This window comes from Trachurus japonicus, chromosome 11, assembly GCF_045865225.1.
Source record: "Trachurus japonicus isolate A0001 chromosome 11, Traja_1.0".
NCBI classification, from domain to species: domain Eukaryota; kingdom Metazoa; phylum Chordata; class Actinopteri; order Carangiformes; family Carangidae; genus Trachurus; species Trachurus japonicus.
This window is the reverse complement of record NC_140917.1, coordinates 8,440,690-8,452,190: the sequence shown is the minus strand read 5'-3', so window position 1 is coordinate 8,452,190 and position 11,501 is coordinate 8,440,690. Positions and strand designations below refer to the sequence as shown.

Genomic DNA, 11,501 nt, shown 5'->3' with positions numbered 1-11,501 from the left:
GAGATCTGAGTCGACTTTTGTGTTTTTACCCTTTAGACAGGAACGCGACAGTGGAGCGTTTTTAAGATTTCCACTTTGGAGGGTGTTTTCACTTTTTTGCGTTTTTAAACCCCCAAAACACCATCGCCACCTAAACAAAAGGCACATCCGATAAAATATTTAGTTGTGTAAACAGGGCCTAACCCTTTCCTCGGCTTCCTCTTCTCTAGCACCAACTAACTTGAGCCATGTCCTCTTTCACTACATCCATAAATCTCCTATAGGCCTTCTACCGATATATTCACTGTCTCTCTTCAGCTCATCCATACCATCTCAGTCTGGCTTCATCTCCAAAACATCTAACATGCGCTACAACATCACTGATCTCACCACCACCTTCCCTTTCATTCTTGCTGATACTCTCTTATCACACCTGACACTTTTCTCCACCTGTTCCACCCTGCTAGAGTAGAGTAGAGTAGAGTAGAGTAGAGAATACTTTATTCATCATAGGAGGGAAATTCAAATTAGTCCAGTAGCTCACACGACAATGACACAAAAAAGAAAGAAAGATGGAGCAGGGGCGCCGGATGGAGCAGGACCTCTGGATGGAGCAGGGCCGCCAGGTGGAGCAGGTGCACACTGCTTGCACACACTCTGTTGAATACTCCTGATATGATATCAGAGAAATACTACGTTAAAAAAAGAAAAAGCACATATTATATACAGTGTTGAATGTGAAGAGGAGGCAGGAGCTCAGTACCAAACTCCGCCCCTAGAGAGAGAAAACCAGGAAAATCTGCTCACAGGCCACAGGTCAGTGAAGGGGGGTAAAACCAGATCACCTGTCCATCTTTGTGTCGTGTCTCGACCCAACAACCTTCTTTCCTCCTCACTTTCTGCTCCCTCTGCTTCATCTGACCTCTTGTTTTTCCACCTGTTCACACCAACACTGTGATTGGATCTTATCTTTAGAGGCTGCAGGAAGTCACATCGCCTCCGTCTGTTTTAAATTCAGAGTTGTTTATTGAGCTGTAAACATTTTGAGGCATAACTCCGGCGTTTGACTCTTCATTCCTTGCCTTCGCTGTGTGTCAGGTGTGACGCACGTTTAGCCTGACCTGCTCTAATTCCCTAACGAGATTGCCTCCCCCTTCGCCCCTCCCTCCCGGATATCCCATTAGACCCTGATTAACCGGGCTCAGCTCATTAGCTCTGACAAACCAATTCACCCCTGTCCACCTCCGCCCCAGACTCTCCTGCATCCTCATCATGAACAAAGATACCAGGAAACCGAGGGGTCGCCATGTCCCTTCACTACACACACACGTGTCCCCTAATACAGTAATAAACGATATGTGTGAACAGTTTCAGTGTCTCTTCACTTCACTCTCTTCACTTTTGATTTGTTTTCGCACCTCAAACTCATTAATCTGCCTAGTTAGAGAAAAAAACAAGAGTTTATTCTTTCATATACAGTAAAGTTCATGGATCATGAGTCGGTTTCCTTCCTCTGGCGCCGACTTCTTGTGCAATAGGTGAAATCTCTCTCTCTGTAAACTTCCCCAAACTTTTCCCTCCTCGTCCATATTCTCACATTTCATCTCCACCTGTTCCCCTTTCCCTCCTTCTCTTTCTCTCTCTGCCTTGTTCTTTCCTTTCTTCACCTGCTCTTGTCTTCTGACCTCATGACCTCATTTTCTGCCACCAATCGGTTTACCCACCACCTCTCGCCATGCTCCCTCTCTCTCTCCCTCTCCCTCTCCCTCTCTCTCGATCTCTCTCCTTCCCTCTCTATTTCCATCTTTGAGCTTTATCCCTTCATCCCTTATCTCCTTCATCCCCTCCAATCCTCATCTGTTCTTCACTGTTGGAGGAAGGGAGAGAGAAAGAGAGAGTTTTTCACAAGTAAGCTGATAGCAGTCTGCCGGGGGAGAGCGTCGGAGGAGCCAGTGAGCCGGTCGTTGTGCACGCTGGGACTGTTGTGACCTGAAGAAGCTGAAGAAGGGGGAGACGCAGAGTCCGGAGGAGTCTGGGACCAGGAGCTGCAGAGGAAGAGGAGCAGGGACCACGGTGTGTGTGTGTGTGTGGACGAAGGTGAGTTTCTTCTTCTTTTTTTACACCTTTTTGTATAGATGCACTTTTCCTCCTTGCAGGTGCTTCCTCCTCCTCTTCCTCTTCCTGGAGATCATATGGAGCTACAACAGAAGTTGGACTTTTTTTTACCTGACACCGGAAATTTATGGAAAAACTTCACGGGAATCCACTGCAAACCGAGACGCTGCTGCTTTTGCATTTGCATTTGCAGTGCTTTTTGCAGTGGAGAAGCTGTTCCTCCTTCTTCACCTTTGACTTGCATGCAACAAGTCTGCTCCACAACCAGACTTTACTACATTTTTACTACAGTAAACAGCATCTCGACGCCTTGTAGGCAACAGAATCGCTTATGAGTCCTGTGTTAACGTTGACTCCGATGCGATGATTCCTTAAACCCTTTTGAAGGTGATCTTTGGATTGTAGGGAAGCCGCCAAAGAGGATTGGTGCCTCAGGTGTAGCTGCAGTAAGCTGCAGCCTGATCTCTCACACACACAAGGCCAAACCTCATCCACCTCGTTTTGTCTGCACATTCCCTCCATCAAGTTTGATTTCTTTGCGACTGCTGTTGCTAAAGTTTTGTTTTTGCATATAGGACAAAGACAAGTCCTTGATTGTTTCCAGCTTTGGAAATCATTTATTTCATCAGTGGTTTTTGCACTAGATCCATCTGTGGAGACATAAAGGCATCATCGCTTCTCTCAAAAGAGAAACAAGTGCAGCAGAGGAGGAGCTGCCTGATGTTTGGACTGTAACAGACCCTCCACATCTCCAACCGTCCACATCGCCCTCCTTCCCTCTCTCTCCTCTCCTCTCCTTTCTCTCCCTCTGATCCCGAGGTAAAGAGCAGTCAGTAATCGGATGACAGGAGATTTGAGCGGTAAAGCTTCCCTTAAGATCTCCTGCCGGGATTTAAACCCCCCAGTTGCAGCCAGCCCACCTCAAACCCACCGCTCACCGTGACCACTCTGCTTCCTGACACAGGTACCCGAGCTGCACGTATAGGCCACGTCCCAAACTTTCAATGGATCTTACAACTTAATATCTTCTGCGTTTAGTCGATGCCATATGAGAAGTAGCGGAAAAAACCTCTTAGAATTTGATTGTTTTGTATAAGAAACAATCTAAAACCGGAGAATATTGACTTCACAGTGAGAGAAAACAGAAACTCATCAGATTTGTGGGCTGGAGCTGCTGAGTGTTTGCTGATTTTGCTTGATAAATGATTCATTCTCTAAGTTGCTGAGTGTGTGTAAGATTTTCCCCTGCAAACTGGGGGTTGTTGCATCACATCTGCTGACATTTGCAAAGAGCATTTGAACAGTAATTGGTTGAAGCTTTGTGTTGATTTCAGTCATCTTGATGAGCTCTGAACAAAGTTCCTTGGCAAGAGCAGAAACCGACGTCAGTATCCTATTACAGAGAATTACAGACCTGCAACACACACACACACACACACACACAGGGCTTTAAGGGAAATGGTAATTGTGTCACAATAAAAGCACCACAGCACGGTGAAGAGTTAGAGACTCATTGGTCCCTGGAGTGTGGAAATTTTTAGCTCTGATACCAAATAACTTGAGTTTAATCTGAATTATTATGGAGAGAAAACTCTGATGCAACAACAATAAGTTACTATGTAATGTTCATGAAAACAAATTAGTTTTTCTGTAATGACATTGAACTAATCTCAGCTCAAAATGGGCAAAAATTGGACTTTAAATCACACAGCATGTGTTTTACAGAAATCCTCAGTAGCTCCCTTCTTCACTCCTACCTTCTTCCCTCTTTCCTTCCTGTCTCTCCTGTTATTTCCTGTTCCTCTTCCTCACCTCTCCCTCCCTTCACATACCTGGATGCACGTACGTGAGATCTAACAGTATTACACCTTTGCTTTAGAGGAGGGATTTACACCTGTCACCAGAAGAGTACAAGTCTAATCTTTGCTCTAGACTTGCTGGTGTAACGGTAACACAAGCGATCCAGATCAAGGAATCAGGGTCACAGCAGTGGATCTCAGTAAACATGATAATATAATAATGAAGAATAATAAGAATATGCCTAATGTTCTGGTTCAAGTTGTCGGGATCAGACATGAGGAGGAGGAAGTCATCCTGTTTCCAAACCACGGCCTCATTATGAAATTGTTTGGTCATTTGACTTAATATTAAAGTTTTTTTGTCCTCTTCCTCTTTTTTTTCTTTTGCAGAGTGAAAGCTTCGTTTTTTTTCCGTCAGTAACATCCCCTAGCAACCGTCGCCATGGCATCTGAGAAAGCTGAAATGGAGGCACTGAAAAAGGAGTGTGATGCCCTCCGCACACAGATTGAGGTGAGCAAAAACAAAAAACAAAAAGAAAAAAAACCCTGCATGTGAACACATCGTGACCTCAAAACATGAAGTCTCTGAGCCGAGGGGACAGCACTGTGTTTAGCATCAGACCGATGGATAATAATGATAGGAAGAAGAAGACTAGGAACAAACTATATGTGCAGCTCAGAACATATATATCATGGTATAATAAAATAACAATAAAAATAGAAACTACACATACAAAAAACACAAAATGCTTCAATTAATTCTGTTAAAGGAAGAAAACACAAAAATTTGGAAGAATTATTTTCACAGGAAAGCGACAGGATTTTTTTTCTTTAACAAATTCAATATAATCAAAACCTGGAGATACACGTTTTTAAACTGGTATGGGCTTTATGCACAGCTCCACTAGGCTACTTCCTGAAACAAGCCAGCTTGTTTATTTCCTGTCTTACATTATTGGACCAACTGATTAATCCAGGTGTGCCTGACCATTGTTGTGAGGTCAGACACACCTGGATTAATCAATTGGTCTAATAATGTAAGACAGGAAATAAACGAGCTGGCTTATTTCAGGAAGTAGTGGAGCTGTGCATAAAGCCCATTGAATGAGTAAAATTAGTAGATAGATAAATAAATAAACTGCAGCTGAAACTAACTCCACTGCCACTTGACTGCTTTAACAACAGCCTCATAATAATGAAATAACAATAAAAACAACACAAACAACAGCAAAAAACAGATAATTAAGCCCCGATGATGCTGATAACCCTCCTCTCTCACCTTTCTCTCCCTCTCCACCAGGCGGCGCGCAAGGCTGTGAATGACGGCAGCTTGTCGGCGTCCGCAGGGGGCGTGGACGCGGTGGGCCGCGTGCAGCTGAAGCTCAGGAAGACGCTGAAGGGTCACCTGGCCAAGATCTACGCCATGCACTGGTCAGCTGACTCCAGGTGAGTGTCTGACTGTCGCCTCCTGCCGGCGGAGCTCCGTTTCCTGGTGGTGGTCCACAGCTGAGAGAGAGAGAGAAAAAAAAACTTTATTGATCCCAATGGGCAATTCAGTTTGCAGTTGCAGTGAAATTTTGCACAATTAACGATTAAATTAAATTAAAATAAATGATTTTTAATGATAAATGGTTTAATAATCTTGTTTGTGTTGCAGGTCAATGGTCAGTGCATCACAGGATGGTAAGCTGCTGGTCTGGGACGCCTTCACAGGCAACAAGGTGAGATCTGATCCACAAACGTCTCATCTACGGTGGAGAAACTGGAGTTTACAGTGTTTATTCTACAATAAGGCAAATAAGACAATAGCAACCAAGAAGGTCAAACCTGCAGGAGCCTGTTCTTCTATTAAAGAGCCAATAGTTTAAAGGGTTAGTTCAACATTTTGGCAAATTGGCCCATTGCCATAATCCTTACAGTCATAGCAGTAGGTTCGTTACCTTTAATTGTCGGTGCAAGCTGTTTTTAGAACAGCGGAGCAGAGCCGCGAGCTGCTCAGAGCTACGCTACGGAGGCTAATGGGATTTCTTGGTTTCCCTCATCAAACTCATCAAATACACAATCCAACAACTCCAAAACGCTCTTGTGGACAAGTTGTGACCTGCACATTCACCACGCTATGAGATAATAACAGAGATAATAACGGAGCGTTGTTTTAGAGGTAAATTCTGTAAACTGTAAACTCTGGTTTCAGTCACTTTGTGTCAGTTTTATTTTACGACATGTACCAGGAGGTTTTGTACGTAGATCAACTCGATCTCTCTCTGCTCCACAGCTGGTCGCCGTCCCACTAAAGTCGGCCTGGGTGATGAGCGTCGCCTTCGCCCCCTCTGGTAACCTGGTGGCCAGCGGCGGTCTGGACAACATCTGCACAGTCTACAACATCAAGGCCGCCAGCCCCAAGACCCTCAGGGAGCTGGACGCACACACAGGTGAGGTGGATGACGACGACGGCGACGGTGGCGGCGGCAATTGAAAGCGACGACATCAGAGTGATGATGACGATGCTGACTCTCCCTCTGCCTCCACAGGTTACCTGGCCTGCTGCCGTTTCCTCAGCGACACTGAGATCATAACGGCCTCTGGTGACACCACCTGGTGAGTTCAGAGACCACAGATCATATATCAACTCTCTGGTTAAAGGGACGAGGAGTTTCTCCAGTAGCCTCGTAAACCAGCCTCTCGCGGAAATTCATTTCATTTCATTTCTCGGGAGAGTCTGGCCTCATCCCCCCTCTAAGCGTTTGGGCTGGGCGGCAGCAGGGCGGGAGTAGTAGCAAAGACGGTTTAATATCTTTGGTAGTAGCGTTGACAGACAATCCCATTCAGCCAATCAGCAAGTTGGTGTAGTGACGGGGCTTTGCACCAGTCGGTCCCTGATTGGCCAACGTGCTGTGTCAATCACAGCGGGCGACGCTGATTGGCTCGGCCTTCTGAGGGTTTCAGTCCAAACGCTTAGAATGGGGATGAGGCCAGACTCTCCCTCGGAATGAAATGAAATGCACTTCCGCGAGAGGCTGGTTTCCGTGACAATAAAAAAGTCTCATATTAATGTGGATGAATCTACGTTGCCCACACTTGTTAATGGGCCCATTTTCGATAAATATATCGTTTTGTCTCTATCGTTATTTTGTTATTATTAGTTGTGGCGGAAACGCTGGTCAAGACGACCAGCGTTTCCTTACTTTCAGTTTTGCGGCGAGTCATGAGAATAACGCTGCCGAATCGCCGTTTATGGTCGGGACTACGACGGTATAATCATCTTCCAACCTCTGACTTTTCATTCTTGATGAATTAAAACATGAGTCCGTCTTGCGCCAGTCAAAGAATTTCACGGTGCGCGCGGAGGCTCATAAATGTAGTGTGAAAACGCTTCGCTTTTCCAAAACTCCTCGTTGTCCCTTTAAATCAGGGCAACATTTATTAATCCAGTCTTCACATACCGTGTTTATATTCATATCATTTCAGTTTTTTGTTTATTTGACAAGGACAGTGCACATTAATGAACAATTTGTGACGCGCACATCACGTCATGTAAACGTGCCGGATTTAGCTCGAAGCTAATTTCCATCCGTAGTCCTCACATTAAAGATGGACAGACATACCATACAAACCGATAACAGTAGGAAGCTACCTGCATAAGTATGAAAAAGCATAGTATTAGCAGCAGTTACAACAATAAGAAAAGCAACCTGCATAAATATAAGAGAGGACGAAGTACTAGCAGCATTTATATCAGTAAAAGATGAGAAATAAGAAAACAGAATAACAATGCCATGCAGCGCTGCATGGCATTGTTATCTGCATAAATATAAGAAAAAAACAGAATATTAGCAGCAGATTCACAGTAAAATTACAATACATAATAAGATACGGAAAGAATAAGGGCTACAGTAGTACTGTATTAAAGTGCTAATCAATATCTAATTCATGGGTGCAGATTGGGTGAGACAGTAACCATTCTTTAAGCTGAAATGACTCTTTATTTAGTCTTATAAAGGACATTTAAACCAAATTGTAACCTTGTGTAACATCAGTCCTCTAACCCCCCTCCTCTTCCTCCTCCTCTTCCTCCCAGCTGCCTGTGGGATCTGGAGACTGGAAAGCAGAAGGTCGTCTTCACCAACCACATTGGAGACTGCATGTCGCTGGCCTTGTCCGCCGACATGAACACCTTCATCTCTGGAGCCTGCGACTCCCTGGCCAAGCTGTGGGACGTGAGGGACGGGACCTGCAAGCAGACCTTCAGCGGCCACACAAGCGACATCAACGCCATCGCTGTGAGCTTCACACACACACACACACACTTTTGTTCGATTCTGGAGCCTCAAAAAGTGAAAAATGCAACTTTTCTGTTCCCGTATTAACACCCATCCTTCGTCTTTTCCCTCCTCTGCCCTCAGTTCTTCCACAGTGGAAACACCGTTGTCACAGGCTCCGACGACTGCTGCTGCAAGATGTACGACCTGCGCTCCGACCAGGAGGTGATGCACTACCAGGACAGCAGCCTGAACGCCGGCGTCACGTCTTTGGCTCTCTCCAACTCAGGCCGCCTTATCTTTGCCGGCTACGACGACTTCAACTGCCACATCTGGGACTCGCTGAAGGGAGAGAAAGTCGGTGAGTGGTTCAGGAGAGAAACGCTCATTTTACTCACATTTAAAAAAAAAAAAAGGAAAAAAAAGACACAGACAGGGACTGGTTTGGTTTATTAAAATCCTCGTTAGCTTTTTCAAGGCAGCAGCTATTCTTCCCGGGGTCTTTTTTTTAATTTTCCTAAGTGACAATACAAACCAACTGCAAACGACACATACTTGATACAGAGAACACAAAGAACACATACACATACTTAATACATACACATACAAACAAAACATCCAAAACGAACACCAAACATAAAAATGTGGTCGTTCTCCAGGTCCTTGGTGCCGCTTAGTCTGGAAACCTGATCTTGTCTCAAACCTGTCGTGAAAACGTGATGCACTCACACTGCTGTGTAGATTTTATACACAAGAGTTTCAGCAGAAAAATTAATACGAGTCCAATGGTCCAATAACATTTTGCTGTCTCCTGAAATCAAGCAGCTGTTCAACATAATCAACTGTTGAAAATTACACTGTGCACTTTATAACAATAATGAAAAAGGTGTAAAATCTCAGCAAAAAACATGATTTTACACACACATAAACTGAATTTACTAAGGAATCTAAGTAATTACTGTTAAAAGTATATTTATTAATCAAAATAGGATATCATTGGCTCTTAGATATTCATAAAACATCTTCATCAGTTTGACAACACAACAGAAGTGTTTCCAGTGGACATTAAAAAGTGATGCACAACCAGGTTAGGACATTAAATGTCCAACAGTGACCTCGGGCATTGAACCTAGTGCATGAACCCAGGCCCCTTGTATTTGTAAGTTATAAGCACTAAGCAGTGTGTTGAGCCCTCTGGGCCTCCGTAGATTAACAAGTTCAGGCCCTTTTTTTGTAATATTGAGGGAATTTAATCAAATCTTCGCAGCTCGAGCTTCATGATGCGGACACAAGAGGTTAGAGAGGAAGAAAAACTTTATCTAAATCTGTCATTTTTAAAGAACCAACAACACAGTTCAGTTATTTCTATACAGTATAAATACAGTGAACACATCACTTCTCTTTCCTTTCCTTTCTACTTCTCTTTCCTATTTTAACCTTTTCTTTTCTTTTTTTGTGTTGTTTCCCTGTATTGTCATTCTTCTCTTTTCCATGCTCCACATTCTGTCTTTCCTCTCATTTCCTTTTTTTCCCCTCCTCCTCCTCCTCTCCTCCTCATCCAGGTGTGCTGTCTGGCCATGACAACAGGGTGAGCTGCACCGGCGTCCCCGATGACGGCATGGGCGTCTGCACAGGCTCCTGGGACAGCTTCCTCAAACTCTGGAACTGAGGCGTCCCAGCGGAGGAGAACACCAGGAGGAGGAGGAGAGGAGGAGGAGAGGAGGTAGAGAGGAGGAGGAGAGGAACTGGAGGAAAAGAGGGGAGTAAAAGGGTGAAGACAGGGGAGGGAAATGAGGTTCCTTCTCTTCCTCTCCTCCTCTCTCCCTCTTCCTCGTTCACGTATGCAAAAAATCTGAGCGGCTGCGAGTGAGTCACGTTGTATAAATGGCATCAGGTGATCAAGTGAGCGATGCATCGTGCTGTGTGTACATCAAGAGTTTTATTATGACCAGAGGATGAATTAAACACTGGGAAAAAAATAAATAAATAAAAAGTGTTAAAAAAAAATAGCTCCTAATTCAAAATGATTACTGAGCAGAAAATAAGCTCTTATTGAGAAATGTCAATTAAACACAAATAGATTTTTGACAATAACGAAAAATAAAGAGCACATGAATAATGAAAATAAGACGATAGCATTACAGATTTATTTTTATTGTCTTTGACCTGTAAAAGAGCCCTGGACTTATTTAGATCAACTACTGTAAATGTACATTTATTTGTATTTTATAGATTATCTCACTAGTCGATGTACAGTGTCATTTCTTTTTTTTTTCTTTCTTTTTTTTTTGGTTTTCCTTTCTTTTTTCCCCCCGGGCTGCACATACCCAGAGTATATAAATATATGTGTGTACGGTACAGGAGGGCGGCCATCTTGGGTCCCTTTTGCGAACAACCAGCAGACTTCCAAGATCCAAGATGGCCGCCGCCGCTTTCCGTCTCAGCGTAAAAAAAACCATTTAAAAACAAATCCGATGATGAGTGAGGGTTTAGAAGATGGAGGGCGAAACACTCTGTAAAGACCTGTAAACTTTTATTTTACTCCCCTGGGTTCAGCTGCATTTTGTAGGACTTTTACACTTGTGCAGTTTCCTCTGTAAAAAGACAACATGTTTGTTGAAAATCTTTATAATAAACATAGAATTATGCATTAACACCACGTCAGAGTCTCTGTGTGCGTTTGTGTTATTTGTTTTTAAGCGTGCAGACTCTGCAACCTGCTGCAGGAACAAGGACATGCATGGAATAAAAGCAGATATTAGTGGCATCTCTAGAGGACAAAACAGTCTGGAGGGAGGTCGACAAACATCTAGCAGCCTGCATGAGTCACGACAACATGTAGAGCAAACACACACATGCACACACACACACACACACATCTGATGTTTGTGGTTCATCTTCTCTCTGAAATCAGTTGCAATATGGTGCAAAACATGGACCCACAACAGACACACGGAAGCAAAGCAGGAACTTTAGCACTGAGAGAAATAAATCAGCGACAGCACCACGAGGGTTAATGGGAAACTGGCAGTAGGTGGATATTATAACAGGTTAATTCTGGTTTTATCGAAGCCCTCCCACTCGGTGACACGATCACAGACGGTCCTGAACGCAGCAGCAGCTTGTCTGGTCTTCAATCAGCCCACGAAGGTTCATGTCACTGTGCTGCTCATCGGCCCGCACGCACTGACTCCCTCCACATGGCTGCACGAGAACATTAAAGTCTATTATAGACCATTTACCATAAACCATTAAGTGTTGGTGCAATTTTTTAAACACTAAACACAGGATTTTAAAGTGTTTTAGGTTTTTGTTGCAAGGAAAATATCACATTTCTTTGGTTTTATGT

General features: G+C 43.9%; 1 protein-coding gene across 3 annotated transcripts; it reads left to right on the top strand.

Annotated features, from left to right (window-relative positions):
• Positions 1-1,968: 1,968 nt before the first annotated feature.
• Positions 1,969-10,806, top strand: gnb3b (guanine nucleotide binding protein (G protein), beta polypeptide 3b). Of its 3 annotated transcripts, none has more exons than XM_085790862.1 (9): positions 1,969-2,066; positions 4,286-4,404; positions 5,194-5,339; positions 5,551-5,614; positions 6,169-6,325; positions 6,425-6,491; positions 7,972-8,173; positions 8,297-8,513; positions 9,715-10,806. In XM_085790862.1, exons 2-9 carry the CDS (start codon positions 4,336-4,338, stop codon positions 9,819-9,821), a joined length of 1,029 nt encoding a protein of 342 aa, XP_085646988.1. In that variant the 5' UTR covers positions 1,969-2,066; positions 4,286-4,335; the 3' UTR covers positions 9,822-10,806. The 3 variants fall into 3 exon arrangements, with proteins under 3 accessions (XP_085646988.1, XP_085646989.1, XP_085646990.1); XM_085790863.1 differs by having other exon boundaries at positions 2,002-2,062; positions 4,292-4,404; XM_085790864.1 differs by having other exon boundaries at positions 2,061-2,080; positions 4,292-4,404.
• Positions 10,807-11,501: the final 695 nt, after the last annotated feature.

What these genes read in the sequence shown, in the direction of transcription:
- gnb3b (XM_085790862.1), top strand. Translation starts at nt 4,336, where the DNA reads ATGGCATCTGAGAAAGCTGAAATGGAGGCACTGAAAAAGGAGTGTGAT. An exon ending in GGAGCTGGACGCACACACAG is followed by an intron (nt 6,326 to 6,424) that starts GTGAGGTGGATG and finishes CTGCCTCCACAG; the next exon opens with GTTACCTGGCCTGCTGCCGT. An exon ending in GCCTCTGGTGACACCACCTG is followed by an intron (nt 6,492 to 7,971) that starts GTGAGTTCAGAG and finishes TCTTCCTCCCAG; the next exon opens with CTGCCTGTGGGATCTGGAGA.